This window comes from Bombus pyrosoma, linkage group LG15 (assembly GCF_014825855.1).
Source record: "Bombus pyrosoma isolate SC7728 linkage group LG15, ASM1482585v1, whole genome shotgun sequence".
In the NCBI taxonomy this organism is placed as follows: Eukaryota; Metazoa; Arthropoda; class Insecta; order Hymenoptera; family Apidae; genus Bombus; species Bombus pyrosoma.
Genome location: NC_057784.1, coordinates 910,842 through 935,019, shown reverse-complemented (window position 1 = coordinate 935,019; position 24,178 = coordinate 910,842). Strand labels below are relative to the sequence as shown.

The window sequence follows — 24,178 nt, the reverse complement described above, 5'->3', positions numbered from 1 at the left end:
TCAATGGAGGGAGTTTGTTTTTTCACCATTTTTGAACCATTTCCAACTTTGCCGACTTAGGATAGGATACGGTAGAAGGTCCCATCTTCTCTCCATTCGTCAAAGGGGATAAAATCTTTGTGCACTCGAAACGTTTTCCAAACTAGTGGCAACTGATTTTGATTTATTCTATTCTCTAAAAAATCGTTCATATGGTACTCGTTTTAAAGTGATGGAAGAAGTAAGAGAATCTGATGGAACTTTGTATTCGATATAACTCTAGATTTGCAGAAAATAAGACATATCAGATAGATAATTTTATTTAGATGGATAATATGGATAAAATGGTTTTTTTCAACGATGGGAAGCATTCTCGAAAGCATTTAGATTTCTATGACTTTTATTCTATAAAAATGTACCTTACAAAAGCTTCTCTAAATATAGTTTTTTCTTACTTTTGCGGCATATATTGTATCGTGTTTGAGGAATACATGCAACGATAAAATAAAAGAGACCTTCGTTTATTAATAGGAAATAATGTTTATTATACAGTGTACATATTTATTAACTTCATTTATTTTATTTCTGTTATAAATTTTATATTAATAATTATATTATGCTTTGCCGAGCGACGAATGCCTTGATCAGTGTGCGCTTAATCTATAACAATCTCCGTAAAAAGTATAGAAACTTCTGCTTTTTATTTTGTTCGTTTGTTTGTTTTCGATTCGTTCCCACCCTTAATCCCTCATTCCAACACCGATTCTTCCCCCCAACATTGATTACCGTGAGTTTATACCACCAAAGAGTATCGCCAAAATATGTTGCGCTGAAAACGGCATAATCGTTCGGCATATACAAATAATAGTACTGTCGAAGTTAAAGTAATTGGCGGGTTATTTATTTTTCTTTTGTTCACTTTTTCCGGTTTCGCCATTTCCTGGGAAATGGCGCGCCGCCGCCCTCGCGCCGTTTGTGGCCGCGTGATCATTTTTTTTCTCAAAATTTTCTTCCCTTGAAATACTTCACCCTAGGATTAGTATCTGTTATCAATTATTTTTATAATATGCGTAATAATATAAATAATGTTGTTAATATAGCTATAATGATTACCGTTTCTTTAATGGTAAACTATCTGAATGGTACATTTTTTCTGCTAATGGCCATGTCCGTTATAGCTAATTATGTAGTCTGTATGCGAGCTTCAAATGGGATAAGGTACGTCGTACACAGAACTTTTCGGCTCGGCGTAGTTTTTTTTTTTTTCTTGTTGTTAACGTAAGAAAAAAACGAAGAGAATAAACGAAGAATAAGAAAAGAACTATTTGACAAATACAGGAACACGTTTGTGGCGCGAAAATGCGAACGTCGAGGAACCTTTCTTCGTTTATCGATTCGTGACTGTTTCATCGCGGTTATTGTTCTCTTTTTTCTCCTTAGAATAGATCTGATCGATTACATCGATCGAATCGATAGCGATAAAAATCAAATATACAGGAACGTCTTCCGCTCGATAGGGTGACACAAATATGTACTTTCGCTCTGACTTTGAAAAGTAACGTCGTAAATAAAGAGCGTGGAAGCTTTGCATGCCGAGGAATAAAAGAAAAAAAGGAACTGTTATCAACGACACGCAAAACTACTTTATTATTCACGATACTCGACGAAACGTAGGTTTCCTCGAAGTACGCTAAAAAATTTTCACTCCCATTCGCTCAGTCCCTTTCGCACGGTCACGTTTTCTCTCTTTCTCTCTCTCTCTCTCTTTTTCTCTGCTCTCTCTCTCTCTCTCTCTCTCTCTCTTTATCTTGCTCTCCTTTCTTCTCATTCTCTCTTCTACTTCTCGCACACGTCACCGTGTTCTAGTCTTGATATATAAATGTACGACGTTAAATACGTGTCATCCAGATTTTATGTTGGTACGTGTGTGTGTGTGTGTGTGTGTGTGTGTGTGTGTGTGAGAGTATGTGTGTGTGCGCGTGTGTGTCTGTCAGTGAAATTTCATATTCTTTTTTTTGTTCTCGCTTGCATGAATGTATGTATCTAGCTTCCTAACATAAGTGTTAAGTATAATTATTTTTTATTTTATATAATATATTAGTTTTTTCTTGTTATAATAATAATAATAATAATCATCATCATCATCCCATAATAATCATAATCGATAACCATAATAATAGCAATAATAATATTAACCATCATCACCGTCGTGATCATAATCGCGATGATGCCGTTAATTTGTCATATCGATATACATTACATATTTATATTACACGTTGCTTATGAAAATAATAATCCAAACTGGCGTATCTTCCGTTTACGCTGTTTTCCACGTTTTTCCCATCTCCACGTTTTCTCCGCTCATCCCCTTATTTATTAACTGCTCTCCTCTCCTTTCCCCTTTCGCCACTTGCCATTCTCGCCCTTCTCCCATTTTTTTCTTTCTTTTATCATAGACTTTTACAATAACAATTCTAGCGCCGGTAGAAACGGCCGAACCGCAACGAGTTTTCGAGACGGCACTCGAAAACGATCAACCAATCGCATCGCGATTCGATATAACTTTATTTTACACCGACTTTACATCCTTGCCGTGAAATTTATTAACATTCGTAACCCCACGACCTTCACCGTTCATCGCGTATGTTTTAAAATTTTACCGACCACCCGCTACGGCTACGAAGACAATCCGAAGGTCCTACTACTATTTACAATCGTGACAAGAGTCTGGTTCGACGTTCTCCCGCGCCTCATTTTTCTATCTCTATCACTGTGACGTTATTCGTCGTTATATCCGATGCATAGGTTTCTCAAGGGAAAGGAAAATCGTTTCGATGTCGTTCGTTCTTTGCGAATCAATATTGAATTATTTTATTACGAAACAATATCTTTTTTCATTATCGTGCCGTAATTGTCTTCGAAGCCCCAGTAAGTCGTATCAACCTTCTCGTTTAATTTTTCATGTCTAAATACATATACAATATCGAAATATTTCTACAACCGCGTGGCCTATCATTGTTTCGCCTATGCATTCGTAAAATTTGTCGCGTTGATATGCTAAAACACTCCTTCCCTCTTATCATACTACCATTATAAATTATTTGTTATATACGTCGCGTCGCTTCGATTTTCTGTTTGCCACTTTTCATTTGTTGGCCTCGCAGGCTTCCCAAACGTTATCTCCTTCCTTCTACTTCAATCACTCGTCCACTCACTTGCATACAATAATCTGTTCTTTCGTCGTGTATGTTTCTTTTGCAGTAATACAGTAACCTTCGTTCGACACTATAAGCACAATTATTAGTGTCAACAATAGCGACAAGAATAATAATATGACAAAAGTAATAAGAATAACGGTATTACTGATGATCAAAGATAATAATGATAGTGATAATGATAATGATAATGATAATGATAATGATAATGATAATGATAATGACAATGACAATGGCAATGACAATGACAATGACAATGACGAGGATAATAATATTAATAATAATGGCAATAGTAATCAATAATCAATAGCAATGATTTAACAATATTATCCGTAATAATAAATTTATGATACGACGAAATTTATAAATTGAGTTTCATATTATATCATTAGCAAAGATTAATACTGTCGCACTTATGATAAATAGATCGCACTATGTCCGCCTTTTTTCCCAATTGATTTACGATATCTGGAAAATTGATTCGACCAATCAACCGCACGTTGATTGCGTATTCTTCGCTTCTTCTTTCAGCATTTCCCCTATCTTACAACGTTCTAATCTCCATCACGTTCGAATACAGAATCGACGTGAATATCCTTCAGTTTATTCGTCTCGCATTTATTTATTCTCGCATGATCGAAATCGCAAATAATCACAGTACTTTAAATAACCGAATTAATAATGAAATTTTCGTTCGGACGTTATTCGTTCGTTCGATGGATCAGATAATCTCATCTAAAACGCATACGCATCAACGTAATAGACGCGATTACGAAAAAAAGAAAGAGAGGGATAACGGTCTATCGACCGAATCTGAAACAGTTCACGAATCATCATTTATTTTCCAAGAATGCGATTAATATGTAGCTGCAATTTCTAAGTAAAAATTATCGCGGGCTATCGAGGGCGAGACTCGTCGTCAAGGGGAAAAAAGAGGAGAACGTTTCATGAGACGTCCCACACGTACTGCGAACGTTTTTATTATTTCCATGCACTATATAGTTAGTACTTCGCTATGTAGGACATTACTGTGTGCACCAACATATACGCACACCCTGTGTCGTGTAATTTTGTTCACTTTTATGTACAAATCCATTCGGGCCCAGGCAGACGTCGACGAATTTTCGGAATCGCGAAGTATCATTCTGGACCATAAGATTCACCACGCTCGTACCCGTAGGGAAAGAGAATTTATATCCTACTTCCGGCGATCCCGAAGACCTCGAGGTCCGCGCAATTTGGCCGAGGAAAAAAACTTGCATTGTATATCGGTGTTTGATTATACTACGCAACGTTTTTGGGCCCCGGATGCGAAAGAACGGCCAGGGCCGCCGATTACAAAACTTTTTTTTTTCTTTTTCTTTTGTATGTCACCCCGAAATCAACAATAAAACTGATTTCACTTTTTACGATCTGTATAATATGTCCCTTCTCTGAAGGCAAGAGTATATTTCATTTGCGTGCGTGCGCGCGTGTGAACGTGTAAGTGTAGTATACAAATGTATGTATATATGTGTATTCGAGTTACTTTATCGAGGTATACGCGCGTGTACGTGTACATACGCGTACCCGTTTACATAACGTATTCTCTTGGTTACTCGTGTGCTTATGTCTTTTTTTTTTTTTCTTTCTTTCTTTTGTTTTAGCATGTACTCGGTTCGCCTTCGCACCTCTCGCATCAACCCTCGATTCGTTCCCTATATTTAATATGTAAAAATATACAGGTTAGGTTATAGCCGTAAATACAGTTAAAAAATTCCACAGTTTTTAGCCTCAAGCGCGAGATGCAGTCAATGTCGCCTTGGAAAATGATCCAGCGGTCGGAAAACCGAACCTTAACCCGAGAACGCGAGTGAAACGTCATGCCTGACATCGCCGATCGGATATCTTGCTCGATACATCGGAATACTCTCGCAGTCGTATATCTCTCTTCGGGAGCGCGCGCATCTCCCTTTGCGCAGTTAGAAAGTGTAGAAACCTTTTTAAAAGCGCTAAATCAACGGTATACTTTCGCTACTTTTGCCTATCCAATGTAATTAATATACGACTGCTTGATATTCGTTTACTACCTGTCGTAATTTACTACGAGTCTCAACTTAAATCAAAATGTTCCACCTTGTTTTAGTTACGATGCATTTTGTAATATCGATGGCGATCAATAACGTTACCGAGGAGAATTTCCTATACTTCGATCTTGACTAGAAACTTGATACTTTTTCTTCCTCTACGCGTCACGGTTTCTAACTAACAATAAGTAGACGCAAACTCTGCAAATTCTAAATTGTACGGTCATCGAGATCTCTGCGAGCGAGTTGTATAAGTCAGTCTCAAAATTAGTTGCACACCTTCGTGGTACGTAAAACTTTGTCGTATTTCTGCACAACGAACGACAGCTGCTTGATATACGGTACCCTATATACGTCGAACGTATTTTCGTTCTTAAACCTGCCACGAGTTTTTGAGAAAGAAGCTAGTGAAAACGATCTATAATAATTAATAGAAAGATCGCTGCGCGCTCTAATCACGTTCAATTTTTTGCAGCCGTTAAAAAACTATCAGGCAAACACGTAACGAAATTCCATATTCTTTTCTGGACGGTACGTTCTGGGCGTGACTATTCCTCCTTTCCTTAGGCAGTTGCTAATTCTTAACTACATTACACGTATCTCTGGCAACTGTCGTTAATTCACTTCTAAACACCAAACAAACGTCTGCAACGATATTCAAGGCGTCTCAATCCTTTGTTCGGTGTTTCCATCTTTGAAGCAACTGACATCACAAATGGAATCAATCGTGTTTCGCCAATAGAGTTTCGAATCTCGAATCCACGATTCGTAACATGCCGAACCTAGTTCAAATTTCAATCCAAGCCATAAATGGAAAATCAATCGAGTTTCGCCAATTCTTCACACCGACTTGATTTTTCTGAAATGGATTTTGTACGATAATTAAGCCAGTCATATTTATACAAACGATAGGAACAAAAACGTATATGTATGTGTAGTTTAATAAGCCGAGGAGCGGCGCGTCGTCTCGGCGACGAAACGGCCGACATCAACATGTGTAGTTTAATGGCAAAACATTGTGAAAATTGACAACGTACATGTACAACTTCATGTTAAAAGAAAACGTTTTTTATCCATAAATATATGTATAACAAGGTACTATAGATTGTCCATTGTTTAAGAATCAAACGCAGAACTTGCAACTTTTCTAATCGAAATATTACGCTGAAACTTATAATGTTCACGGAGATAACTATCTAACTTATAAAAATTTATCTAGTTTATATATATATATATATATATGTACATATATATACCATGCTCGTCAAAAGAACTGTCATCACTCTCGAAACAAAAGCAAACTAAAACAGAATATTACAAAACTACGCTGCGATCCGATATCGTTTAGGAAATTTTGATCGAAGAGTAATATTTCTTACCAACGTTTTTTCAACCATGAAAAGCAACGATCAAAAAATTCAAGTAAAATTCCACCTCGAACTCGCTTTGGAATTTACTTCGACCGGTGATTTGAACGCGATTCGCTACCGTTTCGTGCGAAAGAGCCACTTGTTAGCCAACTGTTGCATTCCGAGCAGGCGCCGAAGGGGCACATTATAATTTGCCAGAACCGAGCCACTCCCTTATCAACCTTCTTCTTCTACTAATTCTCGAAACATTCAAACGATTAATAAGAATTAATTGAAATTTTTCGGAGATTTCGAACGTCTGCAAGAAATCCGTCATCTTCGTTTAAAATAACCAAGGAAAGCAATTGGAATGAAACGGTATAGATATTTTAAAAAGATATACATACATATATAGCTATAGATACGAAGTGTGTTAGGAAAATAACGAGACTTAACTTTCATCTTCGTAATTGGTAGAAATTTGCGAAAGTCAAACGCTACTCGAATAATTAGAACCGCAGATAGCGTCGGTGTCTTGTTGACTGGTCAGAATTCTGTTTTGCTAATCGGCTGTCGTTATCTCCAATATTTCTTGGAAATACTACGTTCAATTACGATCTTTAGAGGCTTGATATTTCGTATGGGGTATCGAATATTGCTGTTTCACTCTTTATTTCTATTTGTTTTACCGATTTTCGCCGATTTCACCGATTTCACCGATGCCTCGGAGAAAAACGTACAACGAAATGCATGGATAGAATTTTTCGCTAATTCGTTGCTCTTCGAATTGAGATTAAAAATGGGAAATAATCATTTCGAGATTTCTGGTAATATTTAAAAACCTGCTAACTCGCTGCTCAAGTATAAAAAATTAATTCTCATTATTTTTTTGACTCACCTCGTACTTACTTACTGACAAAAATTCTTTCTACGTCCTAATATTGTCATTGTCGTAACATTCGATTCCTGTTAGAAGTGAAAATTGATTTGGAAGATTCATCGTTGGCACAATATTGTATATTTTGTAGATGCTGCCCCCTAAACACCGACCAAAACGGATATAATTAAATTCGAACGTGTTAAAGTCACTCGAGATTCGACTATCAAAGTTCTCGATTCGGTACAATTATACTATGCCCCAACTTTACCGAAAATAATTTTTGGCCGAATCTTCGAAAATCGGAAAACCTGTTCGAACGCTGTATGATCCATAGCGTGTTAATTATCGATGCAAAGAACGAGAGCCGGTATGACCACAACAGGTGTCCAATGCGATAAAAAGTTGGAGCAAAAATAGGAGAAGCTTTTAAAATGATGACGAGACTAATATCCGGATCGTGTCGTAAAAATCGAGGCAAAGGATCGAGCAGCAAAAGTTACTCGAGGTTTCACTGTTGCCCTAAATTTGTTTTCATGCTTGTTGAGATCCATCGTAATTCAAGTAATGTCTCGGTATCTACCCGCGCGTGGCTTCTTACAAGAAGTATGCTTTTTCGGTTTACATTTAATTTTAGAGTCGACTTTCAATCATTATATACGTATGTGTATATATAATATATATATTTATATAATATATTTTTTTTATTTCGTATATTATTTCGACCTTACGCGCTAGGAGTTAGAGTTAAAAACTTATCGTTTGGCGATTAATTATTTAAAATATGTTCTGTCTGTTAATAACTTTTAGTGTTTCGCTCTTTCTTTCCCTTTCTCTCCCACCCTTTCTCTCGATTTCTGTCACTCGACCCACCTCAACGTGTTTAATTATTTCCTAATTCAATCATATACGCGCGCGATATATAATATTTTCATATCTCTTCCACCCACACTGCACTATTAATGCTTTCCGTGTGTTTCTTCCTCGCTTCCTTCCCTGGTATAAGTGATTACAGTGCATACTTTTATTATACTTATTTTTGTTTATAACCTTACTTGGTAGCGATAACTATAGTAACTGTTTATGCATATCATTCGCTTATACGCATAGATGGCACGCTATATAAAACTATGCTATATGCAAATTTTTTTTCTTCTCAAACTTCTAATTTAAACGTTTTTTTTTTTTTTTCACGGGACTCGCACGTGTATACACGTGTATCTTCGTATATACGCATCTACGATGTATAGTTATGCATGCGTATAGGCGTACGCGTCTATATACCTACGCGTTTCGCTCTTGTTCGCGTCCCTCGCGACAATTCATCATGCCACTCTTTAAACCTGTTTTTCTTTGCTAGGTGGTCTAATTACATACTTTCTAAATGCGAGATTTGTAGCGACTTCCTAAGGTCGATTCGTGACGTACAGCCATTTGGGCGGCGGTAAGGTGTCTTTATCGCCCGAGTTGTTCGACCACCAAAATTCACAGTATCGCGAACCCTCGATACGCTCCATGTAGTCGACACTGTTTTAGAGTTTAGCGAGCGTCAACGAAATGAAAATTTTCGTACGTGTTTTACGACCACATCGAATTTTCTGAGGAATATGTTGCGGTGTCCGAAAATTCGTTTGGAAATTCGTTCCTGACCGATTCCGTTCGTCCATTACTTCCACCATTTCGTACGTTCTCTCGCGGTCTCTTTTCGCTTTCTCTTCTTTTATTACTTATTACGGACTATTGTCACGAACGACCGCGAACGACGCAACTTTCTCCGCACTCGTCCATCCTCTGATACCAATGGCTATATAATTGCCCGCGCGAGGAACGGAAAGAAAAGACTGATCTTCGACTGTTCTTTCTTTTCCAAATGGAACACGATCACCGACTCAACCGACGCCACGAATCGACGATTCGTAACGTGCCAAATTTCGTTCCTACAATTCGTGTACGTTCTTCTTATACATTGTCAATTATTACTTAATAATCATTCGCTTTTTTCTTTATTTACTCGTTTCTACATGTTTTAGTCACGCGATACGTTTACACGACGTGTATACATATTGTGACACGACGTTCCAATCGCGGTCGGTCTCGAACAAATACCGATACATCGAGTCCTGACTAAGTAAACAAAAAGAAAAAAAGAAGAAAGAAAAAAAAAAGAAAAGAAAAGAGAGAGAGAGAGAGACTTCGATGCGTTCGAAAGAAAAGGTCACCGCATCGTTTAACAATATCGATTGACGTGTGGTTCGAACGTCTACAGTGATTTATAAGAGCGACAAGCAATAACATTGTTTAATATTAATTTTTACGTTTCCCGTAGACCGAGACGCACAGCTTTCTTTAATCGAACGTTGTATGTGCTTCGAAACATTATCAATCAGAATTTGCAGAAGAACAACAGAATTTCAGAGAAACGATCACCCTACCAACGCGAAGGGGAGATGTTCTGGAAAGAGTTGGAAGTGTTGTTCGCATTGTCCCCGCGCTTCTCAACGATAACGAATGTACGCGAATGTACATAATATGTACGTCGAGCCATGATTGAAACAAGGGGCGATTAAACCTCAAGGATTTTGCATCTTTTTAATTCCGTCTTTTCGCGCGGAGGAAGAAGACTCTTTGCGTTCGTTGATCTCGCATATTCGAAAAGAAAAACTCAGCGACTGTTTCAAGCTCGATAAATGTGAATTCATCGTTGAATTCCCATATCTTCTGTGGATAATTCAACCATATTCGGAACTATTCGCTCGTTGTCATTTACACGACAAAAAGCCTTATTCTTCTGCACGGGTTTCCTTGCGTGATTCCACGTACGTCGTTGGTCCAAGACGGGTACCATGAAATGTTTAGTCGAAACGTTTTGATAAAAACGGTAACGCAAACGGTGCTTTCGTATAGTATCACACTAATCTAAACGTTTTATATTCGCCTAAGAAATTTCTTGCATACCGAACGGCAGAACTAGGAAACGCATTGTTTCGTCAGAAAGTGTGATTGGTCCCGGATAGTCGATCGAAATGTGGCCGGGTAAATATACAAGATACTGTGATTTATTCTGTTCTTTTTCTTTTGATTCTCTCGTACCTACGACTCGAACGAATATCCTACGTAATTTTGGTTGACCAACGACTACAACAATCGTGTGTCCGATCCTAAACATTAATACAGTCGCAATGAAAAGACATCGATTTGGTACGTTAGAAAAAACCGAATTTTTTTCTTCGCATTGTTCTCGCGATAACGCATAAGCGTACCTGAAGGAATTGACATCGGTCGGCTTGAACTTGTTTGAAATAACGCCGATTCTTACATTTTATTTTAATTACGTTCTTTTTTTTTTTTCTTTTTAATTTTTATTCTTCTTTTAATCATTAAGTAACTGCAAATCTAATGTTTTTAAGTACAATCTCAACTAATTCTCTAATTTGCTCCACTTCTTTATCTGGCGTACGCGCGCGCGCGCGCGCGCGCATGAAAATGTCTGGGAAAGCAATCTTACGTTTTCTTGTTAGTCTGAATGAAAAGAGTATAAAGTAATGGAAAGGTTGTAGGAAAGGAAAGGAAAGGAAGAACGAGCTTGTGACTCGCCTGACGCTTCGATGATTAACGTGATTTTGACGATTCGTGCATGGTTCCTCTCGTCACCCGCGTTTTGATATGAAACTATGTTCGGTTGGCTTATCTTAAAATATATTTTAAAATCGATAAGAACAATCAATCTTCTTCGTAGCAGAAGCTATAACAAAATTAATTTTTCTTCGTAATATTCGTATAGCTGACACTTGAAATACTCCATAATGTAAGCTTTATCATCATAGAATATCATCATAGAACGCGGGGTTTAAGAGTACTGGTACATAGGAGTCTATTCAAAATCGTAACGACGGTGATGGCCATGAAATTCGTGTCCGGAAATCTGTAAGTCTTTAATAATCTCGCTTAAAGCCTACGACGAGACCTATCTAGTTTAATATTTATGTAGATAAAGATAATATGATTAGGTGAATGCTTAGCCTCTGCTCGCCTCCCATATTATAACGTATGTTACAGTTCACGTGTGAGTGTTACGTGTGTATCGAGTGTGTACGGTAACCACGCGCGAATATGTGCATAAGTTCTACACGAGTGTATTTTACGTCGTGTACGCATCAAGCGGTACTTATAGATTCTTACGTGTGTGCGTGTGCGTGCGTGCGTGCGTGCGTGCGTGCTTGCGTGTACGTGTTCGTGTGTGCGTGTGTGTGCGTGTGTATGCGTGTGTGTGTATGTGTGTGAACGTGTATCGATGCGTAAATGTGTATTTATTTTGTTGCTAGTTCTTTACAAGTTATGCAAATAATTGCAAAAACATACCCTGTTTCCTAGTATCACCGACACCACGGCTACCGGATATCAGGTCGCGGCGCGCGTGACTTGAATCCAATGTAATTCCACGTAAAATTTTGGATCGATGAACGCGGTATAGCAGTGTCGAGAGGGTTGATAATTTTGGCTGTTTCGTGTGCGAGTACGGGTGGTAAATGGTAGTATGCTTATATGTAGTGTTTGATCATTATTATTATTATTATTAAAGTTAGTTATATATAGTCGAGAGTGGAGGATATTCGTTCCCGTTTTCCATCGAATCTTCGTGCGTGTCTCCGTGGCTACCATAAAAATTCCAGGAAATTTCGTATCGACGATGATAAGTCACGGTCGGCCGTTGCGATAACGATCGTCGATAACGATTCGTCGGAACGAATAAAATCGCGGAGATACTGCGCGCCGTTTGTATCCCATATTTTTCTTCTTCCTTTCTTCTCGCCGGTTTCACGAAAGCTTTCCGTGTAATTTTTATGGTCGACAATACTATCGGACAACGACGACCACGAGTACCGATTTCGTATTTCTAAAAAATTTCAGCGGCAAAGTTTGCGACTTGAGAATTTGTTAAAGAGAAGATCCTTAGGTTCGGTAAAACTGAGATCGGCAGAAAATTCGATACCCGAGTACGTCGTTAGGACGCTTGAATTTTCGCGAGTACGTCGCTTCCCGAGTAGCATTCGGAACGTTAATTAGCGTGCAGCGAATTCGTCTCGGCATTACATCACGTCATTGTAAAAATAAATTCGAAGCTGATCCTCACAGATTACTATTATCATTATTTTTCTTCTTGTCCTTAGAGCTAAGAATATTTTTTTCTCTTTCTCTCCTCTCCCGTAAGTCTCATTTATTCCATAGCAAGATGCATACTACTTCGGTTGTAGCAAAAACTTTGTTGGATAAAATAGTTGTATTTGTTTTGGTTTGTTTACAATTGTCGTTACCTTCGTATTTATACATCTATATATATGTATACATTTATATTTATATGAATTTATACCTATTATTAGGGTGTTTTTATTAGAGTAGGTTGAATACCTTGATATTCGCTATTAAGTATTGTTAAACATTAAAAAGCTTAGATCGTAGTGATATAATCAGTTGGTACTTGCATACAAGCTTTTACCAGTATACGTGTCTTTTCCTTCCTTCTACCCTCCCCCTTCCTATTTTTGTATCTGTGTCCGCGCGCGTGCGCATGATTCTTTGTGTTTGTGTGCGTGTCACTATATTCGATCACTTTGGTGGTGTCTACCTTTCTTCCTCTGTACATTGCATCGTACGACTTACGTGTGTAACTCTCTTCCGCTTAAAACGCGTTCTAGTTAACTAAATACATTAAAATTGGTAACCGAATCGATCTTCAAATCAATTTTGTCTACTTAACGCAATTCGATACGGTGTGATTCTACGGTGCAGAGAGTACGAGAACGGACCAACACACAAGTCCAAAAGTACAAAACCATACGAACAACGAATGTCACGTATATAAATGGGAAACGACATCTGAGCAGTTGGCGTGGCGAAATTAAAAGTCACTCGATACGTACGTATTTTCGTTACATCGAAAATTATCGAACGAAACGAAGAAATGTGGGAAATTGTTGGCGCGTTGGTACGTTTATGGAACGGTCGAACAGATAAAACGGACGATAGGAGCTCGTGTCCGTGTGGTATACGCCTACTAATAGCGGTGGCACTAATAGCTAATGCTATTTCGAAAATGGAATGCGTTGATTTGATTTTAGCAGAGAGATGAATGGACTGGTCTGCGGAATAGGAAACTCGTAGACAAGTATCTAGCCGTAGCCCAATTCGCTCAGCTTGTCCGCTAATCGTCTTTGCCGGACGTGTACCGAGAGACGTGCACGATGCCATGAGAAATGAAACGCCGATCTATAGGATGTACCGCTGCGCTGCAGACCTTCCTCACGGGCCCTGTATGCTTGCGATGCACGCATTCGCCTAATTATGTTTACGATCGTGCCGCTTACGCGATTCCATCAACGCTCGCGTACGCGTACTCAGAGGCCTACCGATTCGAATCGCGCGATTGCTCTTACGGTCTGTGATTGGACCTCGGATTGGCAAACATATGGTTGCGTTAATTCCCAGTTCCTTCTCTTATATTTACCTTCGCCTTCGTGAACACATATTTCGGATTAGTTTGTTTAGCAAATTTGATTTGTGATCAGCCCGGTCTGTTACACGCGTTCCTGAGTTTCGTCTCTACGACCGATTCCCGAGTATCGCGATGCCTTTCCGCGTCCAATTCCCTATCAAAACGCCGTCGAAAGAAGATCTCGCTGGCAATCTCATTGTTTCATCGTCGTTAGATATCGTCTCGTCGTGTTCGTTTTCCTTCGTGCATCGGTACAACGTCGCAAAGATGCTCCTCACACAACATTTTTGGTGACGTTCTTTCAGCATCGATGAATCTACGCCCGCGCTTTCGATACATCAGTCTATACATATATACATACATACATATATATGTGTGTATATATAGAAAATATATATTTATGTATATATGCCTTTAGACGAATTCAGTATTCCTAAAACTGACAAGAATATATACGTATATGCGTTTATCGCGTAGTATAAATTATGTATACGTCTTATAAAGTATTGTTGTAAGTAATTTATTTTTATTATTGTTATCATTGTTATTAGTATTATTGGTTACTGTTATTTATCAGTATTAATTGTTTTTTTTTATATATATATATATATGCGTATGCTAGTATAATAATATTTTATATCATCAATAACTAGCAAGCCGTTCGAGCTCGTCATCGGAGGATAGTTTACAGCACATCCCTCTGTTTTAGTTTTAGTTCCGCAAGTACTTACTTTTACGCGCAACCACGTTCACGCGTGTGAACCACATACACGTATGTACCGCGCCCTCGCATTAACTATGTATAGTAAATTGCGTACGTGTATGTGTGTATGTATAGATAAATGAAGTATAATAATAAGTAGTGTTCCTTTGCAATGATTCGTTTTCGTGTGCGAGTGTACGAACAGGCAACGTACTTTATGAACAGATGGGAAAGCAAGGAGAAGGGTTGCCTGCCCCTAAACTATAAGTACAGTATTTATATGTGCATATATAAATATAGAAATAAATATACGCGCGCACACGTATGCGTACTTGGGTTATACATCTACGCGTGCTCGTATATTATTTTATATATTTATGTATATTTCTTTGTAGCATTTGTTATATTTATTTAAATAGCGTATAAATTTGAGATAGCTTTTAGTCGTGTCATAAATTGCGCCAGACTATAGCCGGTCCTCCCATTCCCTGTCCTTTGAAGTAATAATTTATTTCATGTTGATTTAGCTAAACTATAATAATTTACTAAGTCTCTAGTTTTTTTCTTTCAATCAATCAATATATATATATATATATTTATATATTTATATATTTATATATTCATTTATTTATTCATTCATTTTATTTATATTATATTTCATATTTATAATATTTATATTTATATATTTATATACTCCTTCTTTAATAATTCATATTTATATATTTATATATAGAATAGTTGTTGGTACTTTGGTTGATTATTTCTGCTAGATCAGAGTTTTCTTCTCCGTTCCATCGCTCGCCTACGCTAGCTTTCCAGCGTGCTTTATGTATTTGATTTCGTTCTAATGACCCCCTTTTTTCCACCACTAACATCAATGCTCCGTCGCTGCTTCTCTACATGTGGCTTCCGCCCAGAATCGTATAAATCGAAGCTTGCGCGAAGCTCTGTGATTCGACCGGGCATCGCTCGCTAAATGTCCAAATGTTTTATTTATCGTGCTTAAAAAAATATTCAATGTTCACATGAATATCGTCCGTTGCTAATCACATCGGTAGCCACAAATTTTGTGAACTCATACCAATGTAAGTACTTGCTGCCTGCTGTACTGTTCGATTTGCCCGGTGCAAACGATCCCTTAAAATCTCCCTAATCGTTCGTAATGAGGTATAAAACTGAATCGTGATAACAAGAAATGCTAACGAAAACAAACAAGGAACAATACGTTCAAAAACAATGCCAAATATCAATATATACGCACGTATATTCGAGATATTTGTCGTATAAAATAAATTTGATACGTAAAACGCGACCTGTTCGGTCTCAATTCTCAGGAACAACGTACTACGATAAAATAAAGAAATGATATCCTCAGCTTGTCGTTAGTGAAATTATTCTAAAATAAAATTGCACTTGTTTTACCTCGAAAAGCTTTCGGAACAATAAATAGATTTATCCTAGATAGATTCGTTTAAATAGTCGCTTTGGTTTAGAAAAGAAAATCTATACATCGCTATACGCGAAACTTCTTAAAATTAAGGCAAATAGTAAATAAATATTTTATGAGAGAACGCGTAAATTATTCCACCCTCGTTGCCCCCACCCCCATCCCGTCCCCCATTATGCTGAGTATAAAAATGACTAGACGTAGACTAGGTAAATAAAATAAAAAGGTAAAGCTCATTGCGTTCAGCTGGTTCAGACGATCTACTATTTCTTCCGCGTTTCCTCCTCTCTCCCCTATCATCGAATGGACAGAAACATTCTGCGCGAGATGGACTCGATCTTGTTAACGTCGTCGTCGTCGTCATCGTAGTAGTTTTCACCCTTTTGTTAATTTTGTTTTGTTTGGATAATCACAGCCTGGTTGACATTTCTCGGGCGATGCGTGACCGGTCAGTCAAACAAGAACGATTTTATGAATCGTCGAGCCATGAGAATGAACAACAACAGGATCCCGATCTTATTTGGATCGCGAAGCGTAATGTGATCAGGTTGAACGATCCTTCGTTAAAAAAGGAACCCCGATGGATATAATTTCGGCCGGAAATTCGTTCGCACTTTTCGCTTAACGATATAATCGTACTCTTAATAATGATGATCATAATATAATAATGACGATGATGATAAAAGGGTAATAATAATAATAATAAATACTACGTCGGGTGAACGAGCGCCGTGGCGCGGACGACCGGACTTCGAAATGACTTCACTTTGACACGGCACTAACGATCCCTTTAAATTGTCTCGTATATAAAATCTACGGCGCGACGTACATACCTACGCCTTTAATAATCTTAACATAAGAAGAACCGATAACCCGCGAGTGTTGGGTCGGCACTGATTCATACATGTAGATACGTGTGTATGTAGATGCGTGACGTGTGAGCTGTATGCGCGTGTTGTGCGCGTGTTGTGCACGTGTGCGTGTGCGTGTGCGTGTGCGTGTGCGTGTGCATGTGTCGGCGCGTGTATGTGCGTCGTTTGTATATATACCAGTGTAAATGTATGTAAATGCGTGTTCCATGTTCGGATTCGTAGTTTTCGTTTTAGAAATTTGTTCTTCTTTCTTTCACGTTGCGTGAGACGAGCACCCTGTATACGTGATTGACAAATTTGCGTTAGGAGAGACCGCGAGCACTGTGCCGTCGGTCCTGCCCGAAGACCACTAAACATAGTAAACGATCCTAACGACGTTGCTATATACGTGGTATGTATAATACGGTGATGACGCGTTCGCATACCGAACACACGACATCCAAACGGATTCGACGGTTTAACTGCGTTTTCAAATGAAAATTGGCAAAGTTGTTCGTAAACGAATAAGGAATTCAACCGATACACACACTGTGATTCGTGTTTTCTAGAGAATCTGAAGAGGTACTTTCTTTGGTATTCTATCGGGTCGAATCGCAGTAATAGTTAACTTTTTTTAACAGTCGGTCGGCTACAATCGCCATGCCGTTTCGTCAGGAACTAAGAGTATTCTTTGGTTAGTGTTGGAAAGTCACCCGTCTTGAACGTTCACCGTGATTATCAAACTATTTAGGAGATAGTGTGTCGTCGGAACGATAACCTGGTCGAGAGGCTCTAGGCTCTCGGTATCTACTACTTCCCGGATGATCGGATCTTCAAAATCGTATTAGGATTAGAATGTCTTGTTGTAAGACGCGTATCGAACAATATGTTCGTATCTCGATACGAATCCTCGTTTGGCAGTAGGGATCGAGAGTGAAGAACGGAAAAATGTATAAAATAGAATAAGATGTAGGAAAATAGAAAGAACAGGATGAAAAAGATCGCGATGTGTTCTCCGTTCTTAGTAAAGAATTTGTCGTATCCGAGCATCCGAGAAATCGTTTGAAGCGTGAATCCTACTCGCGTTTGGTTTCTCGGACTGGGTTCAGTGCTGGACATCCAATGTTTCATTAGCATCAGCCTGCCTCTTCGTCCTCGCCGCGTGGCTGCCGGCGAAGTCAATCTCTACTGACTTCTAATTTTTATACTCTAATTAAATTATCTAACTAGTATACTAGATTATTATAGTGGAGAGCGTTGTAACGGTGATTCAAACTCATCACTTCTGATCGTCGAGCGTTCAATAAGCCCGTGTTCTTGTACGACATCTGTAATTAGAAAGGGTCCATACTATTTTAACCATCGTCGAGTTCATTGCGAGTTCGTATTCGTTGTATTGCGAAAAAGGATCATTTTACGGTAATCTATCAGTCTAGAATCTAACAATCTGAATATCTACGGCGATACCACTAACGATTTTTATACTTGGCACACTGAGCGAAGTATAAAAATTACTGGATTCGTCTTTTAATCGAATACGTAATGGAACTAGAAATTTCCAAGGAGCATGTATTTTATCATTCGGCAGATTTATTCAAACTTACTCTGTGGGTTATGATGTAGGGTGCGTATCGTCCAGTTTCTCTAAGCTAGGACTTTGGTTAGTATGGCCGGCTTGCGTCCTTGGGCCTCTTTAACTGGACTTTTAAACGCTTCATCCCTATCTGGAAGCCATTCATCGCTTGAATTGCTGTCTGTGCGCTCGCTGGATTATCGAACGACACGAAACCTGAAAGAACCGAATGATCAATTATTTTAATCGACAAAAAGGAATATCTACGCGTTATTGATTTTTAATAGTCGAAAAGATCGGAAACAAAGTTAAAAACATCCTTCTGATAAAAATCTTTCATTAAACGAAAGGTTTTATCTCGGAAAATAGGAGAAAATTTTGTATCGAGCTAATACAGCTAGAGATATCGATTATATTCCCAACCATAATCTTTCCACCGCAACGGCTGACCTGAAATTGTTCTTGAATTGAGATTAAAAGAAATTAGTTATGATATTTTTCGACTTACGATGAAAACGGGAAGTTGAATATCGACACCTGAGGGCATCTGATTATCGCAGAAGGGTACTCGCTGGCTAACCAGTGATTTAGATTAGCTGATTCGCCGCGAGGAATAAAAAGTTTTCTGCGAAGGGACCTCGGTACTATCATCAAAGTTTTATCGAGAATAAGAGAAAGGGAGAGGGAAAGAGAGAAGGTGCACGATAACGAAGCTCTTAACAACAGAAGCGCCGCTGAAAGGTCATCAGGGCCCTCCCAGTTTAAGCCAATTTTGACCATTAGCCCCGATCCAATTTTAGTTTTGCCATCATGGCGGCCTACTGCCTGACCAATCGCGGCTCTTCATCGCTCGGCGACCACCGCTTTTACTCCGAGTTCGTAAATTACTTTTACTAGGTGACTGAAGAGGCTTTAACCCTTGTTCGATGAAAATGTATCCCTTTACCGTTTTCTTCCCCCAAAATTCTCTCTTCCGTTGAATTCGAAGAAAATAATACTCTCCGTCGTAATTTGTATCGTACGATTACAGACGAATCGCGTTACATGCAAAAACATACATGTACGGCGTCTATGTAGATTATAACGCTCAAAGCATTTTCATTCCTCTTTTTTCGTTACGTTATAGAACTTCTTTCCCGGAAGTTGATCACAACGTCGATATCAAAGTATGCATCGTGAATGAACGATATGTTCACTTTGGGGCGTGCCTTTCTCATCAATGTCTCGATAATTACACGCGGAACGACACACAGCGAAACCGAGAATATAACGACCACTGTCCTTTCAACGATGAAATTCATTCCCGGTTGTATAGGCCATAATAATCGGCAGCGATAGGCAGAAAAATATTAATCGCGCTAGTTACGAATGAATAGACTAAGAGGAATATCAGCGAATATATCCGTCCAATTATCTGCACTCATATTTCAGCATTCTTTCAAGGTACAATTAATCAAAGCTACCACCGGTACGTTTTTCAGCGCTTTTGTTTCAATCCCTTCTGATTAACCAAAAGGACTGCCTAGTTTCATTCGAGTCACAGTCGGACGTGTATTCTCATATTTAATGAAGAATTTTCGTCTCATGGACTTGTAAAATGCACATTAATTTTTTTTATACCTACAGGCATGGATCGAATACTTTTATACAAATATATATATATATATATATTACCAATGCAACGTCTAATTCGAATAAACGTTCGATACGATACGAAAGAAAAATCATCCTGTTGGGTTTTTAAAAGATCGTCAAAAGTGCACTCGTCGCTGGTAATTACTACCAACTCGTAAAAATGATTTTACGAACGTTCGCCTTCGTTATGCGACTTTGATCCTTTGTCCAAGTGATTAGCATCGATATTGCCGGGACTTTGCCAAACCGTCCTACCTTTGGAAGATTTCACCATCGAACCGTCTAGCTGTTTAACGGTATTTCGTTTCTCTCTTCCGGGCCACTCTTCACGTGTTTTGTGGAAATGACACACTTACCGAAGCATTTACTCTGGTTGGTGGCCCGATCGATGAAAACCTTGGACGATATGACGTTGCCAAAGGGGATGAACATCTGCATGAGCTCACCATCTCCAAACTCCTGAGGCAGGTGGTAGATGAATAGGTTGCAGCCTTCAGGTCCTGAGATAGAGCATCCTACCATATAAATCAGAGCACATCTAAACATCTAAACTTGAAGTATAATACTCAAGTTAAAATGTTAGTTCTGGATGAGTTTCGTTCTTCGCAACATAATGATTTCGACGCGACAGGAGAGCCACCTCGCGTCAGCGAGTATGCACACATTGCTCTCTTCTCGTTCTTCCCGATTCTCGTCTGGATGCGTTTTTGATGAATGAAGATGAAGATTCGTGATCGTTTCTCGATGACAATCTGATTTCTCTCTCGTCGCACGGAAATGTGAAGGATGATTTGCACATGGTGAATATTCTTTTTCTTTTTAATGAATCACGTGACAGGGGAGTTCCGGATAGGGACGTTGAACAAAACTCGAAGAAAGTGAAATCGAGCTGAAACAAAGAAGGGAGGAGAGGAGGATCAGACGGGAGACGAGGGGAATGGATCGAACGAAGGAATGGAGGTGCATGATTGCCGACGAAGAGAGTAATGATTAGAATGTCACGATGATGTCTGTTACGGCAATGAGCTTTTTCGCGGTTCAAGTAACGTTGAGTATTTATACTTTCAAATATACAAACACACAACACTGGGATTCACAACACAATGACGAGCGAGGTGAAGGGTATCTTTTAATGAATGCAAATGGGATGTAAGGAGTGTGGTGACAGTGATGATACTGATTACGATGGTGCGACACTTTGCATGAGATTGCCAGACATGTTAATCCGTCGTCTTGTTACTAGGAAGTTTAATATTCGTGATACAAGTACGAAAGTGAATGAGTAAGATAGGTTGCGTAAAAATTCGCTGGATAACGTTTGTTGTTCCTTCTCGAAAACAAATCAATAACGCTTTTCGCCAATGACGAAGCGACTATATAAATTTCTTCGGTAAAATTTTGCTCGTGCCAATGCCTTATCTTCGCCTTTCTAGACAATCCATTCTCTCATTTTTAACCCAACTTTCTCAAAAGTCCTCCGTCAATTAACGATGATGAATCATCGTACGTATTCGTGAAATTTCATTAAAGTTTGAAATGATACGCAATTCCTTCTCCAATTAGATTGTACAGCTTTCGTCGGACAACGAAAAATTCTCTTGTTACTTTATGTCAGCCGCAAAAGATATAAAGACACCGACGATTAATACGCCCGTGGAGGAAAGTCCAACGGAAGAAGCAAAGTAAGGGTCGGAATAACGAGAGTCCAAATACGGATTTAGCTAATTTCACTGAACTTTATAACTCCGACGTCAATTAGCGGCGATTATGACCATGGAAACTTCAGCTCTTTTGGCCAGCGCTTCTCTCAGCTAACGGACGCATTTAAGTAATGAGATGGCTGCCACTCAACTTTTAGGATGCTACTCATCGCGACTCGTTCGTTCCTCGCCGAGATTCGCCCCTCTGTCACTTCTACGCCTTTACGAACGAACGTTACCGTGTCGAATTACCGCAAGAGAGTGCAATTGTCCGTTTCCAGTTCCGCGAACGATCACGGGTCTCGTTCATTTCATACTTCTTAGTCAATTATAGCTCTTTCTATCGCTTCCTAAATGACTATCGGCGGTCGACTGACTTTTACGATCGATTCAGAGATTAGTTCTGTCCAGATTTTAGAGAATTTAGTTTCCTATGAAGTTGGAAAAATAATTGTAAAACCTGTTTAAAGTACAGGGCGAAGCGGAAAATGTCAGATTAACGGAAACAACGAACCGATACAGATACACGTGGAATTAGTGTATTATTATGAGGACGATGGTTAATTGTTTTTAACGACGAACGAATAGGTATGTATATCGAGCGAGGGATTAAAATTTGAAGAATAACGTAACATCGTCATTTACGCGTATTCATGAAAATTGACGTACAAATAATTCGAGAGACGGAATATTTTACGAAATTTTGGCATCTCATTTTGAATATTCGTGTTCAAATACAATTTCTAGGAGCTTTCAAAGCTTTGTCGCGCGTAATTACAGTAGGAAAAAGCGCAATTACGAAACGGATAAAATATAAAAATATTGAGTTTTACAACTAGAAGAAGCTACTTGGAACGGACTTGAGTTTTAGAAACAATTGTCCAATGAAAATTTGTTTGTCGCGATACAGGTTTAGCGAGTGTCGCGCTGTTGTGCCAAGTTTAAGGAAAGTAGAGGTAAACTCTACATATCTACATCGTTTGAACGTGTCTCGTGGTTTACAAGAACAAGAAATGTTCTCTTTTTCGCGAGCACCGACTTCGTCTCGGTAATAACTCGATCGTAGTTGTCACGTGAAACCCAAATTAGAGCCGGTGTCGACGGGTTTCCGGTTCCGACGAAGGGGAGAATGGAGGAGGAATTGCGGTGGACGCCGGAATCACGAAGAACGAGCCATAAATTTAACCACGTCGTCGTGCCACGCGATCGTTGATTCTGAAATTGGTTTTCGACTCTCTAATTGGCCCACGCGCGGGACGTGCACGCGAATTTAATGAAAGCAACACCTCCCCCAAACCCGAGGGAGAGAAGTAGTATCTACGACCAGACTAAAGCGTCAAGATGAGTATCCACTGAACCTGATATTCCACTGTTTGAACATTTTCTTCTTTGAACGGCATTCTTTCGCGCATATTTTTATCCGAGTGATTCGAGCTCACAAATGTATGCAGAGTAGCCATTAATATCTTATGTATTTTGGTATCTGTACAAATATGTGCGCTAAACTAACTAAATGTCCAACGAAAGGGGCATATACGTTTTTTTTTATACAAATGTTCAGAGTGCTTCGAACGATTGCCCGAACACGTTTGCAACGATCGAGGATAGAGAATTTCACAACTGAAAATTTAAAATTCAGTATCTATTACAGAGAATAGATGCACGTGATGATGGTATTAGCTATGTAACGATATCGAATATCGATCAACACCCGTAATAAGTGCACAGTCCATATACATACAACAAGATGTACGATTGACCGTCATAAGAAAGCAAAGGTCATTGTTGGTCGACAGCGCAACACCGAGCACAGCTAGGAATAATTACATCGAGTACAACGAAAACACACCGATTTATACCCATCTATGTATGTAAAGAATGAATGTAGAGCTACCACGAAACGCTCAGAATATCGTGGTATTGTTTACAAATTATCGTTTAAGAGAAGAGAGAGGTACGAACACCGAGAACACCTTATGAGACGTATAATACATTAAGAACATACTAAAGAAGCAAAAATGATGAACGAAGCGACACTAAGTATAAAATTGATAACGATGTCATGCAATGATGACGGAATGAACGATATGTCGTTCTTCTGATGTCGCCGTCACGTCTGCTTCCATTAGGATAGGTTGCCGTTCTTTCTTTTTTTTCAATTTCAACATCCACACCACTTGTTTGAGAAGTAAAATAAATCGAAATCGGATTTAGAACGATCGTACAGCGAAATTAACTTTGATATACGTGATTATCGTCTCGTTCAGACACATTCGCCCTAATAAGTATTTTT

General features: G+C 38.8%; 1 protein-coding gene across 16 annotated transcripts in view; it reads right to left on the bottom strand.

The window, feature by feature from the left end:
- Window positions 1–499: 499 nt before the first annotated feature.
- Window positions 500–24,178, bottom strand: part of LOC122576008 (CUGBP Elav-like family member 4) — a 557,322-nt gene continuing 533,643 nt past the window's right edge. For 14 of the 16 annotated variants that reach the window (XM_043745684.1, XM_043745688.1, XM_043745683.1 and 11 more), the window contains 3 exons: window positions 20,542–20,700; window positions 18,582–18,766; window positions 500–18,305 (listed from right to left, as the gene is read on the bottom strand). In XM_043745684.1, the coding sequence (XP_043601619.1) occupies window positions 18,639–18,766; window positions 20,542–20,700 (287 nt within the window). In that variant the 3' untranslated portion in view covers window positions 500–18,305; window positions 18,582–18,638. The remainder of the gene's footprint in view (window positions 18,306–18,581; window positions 18,767–20,541; window positions 20,701–24,178) is intronic. The other 2 variants (XM_043745682.1, XM_043745694.1) reach the window with 2 other exon arrangements.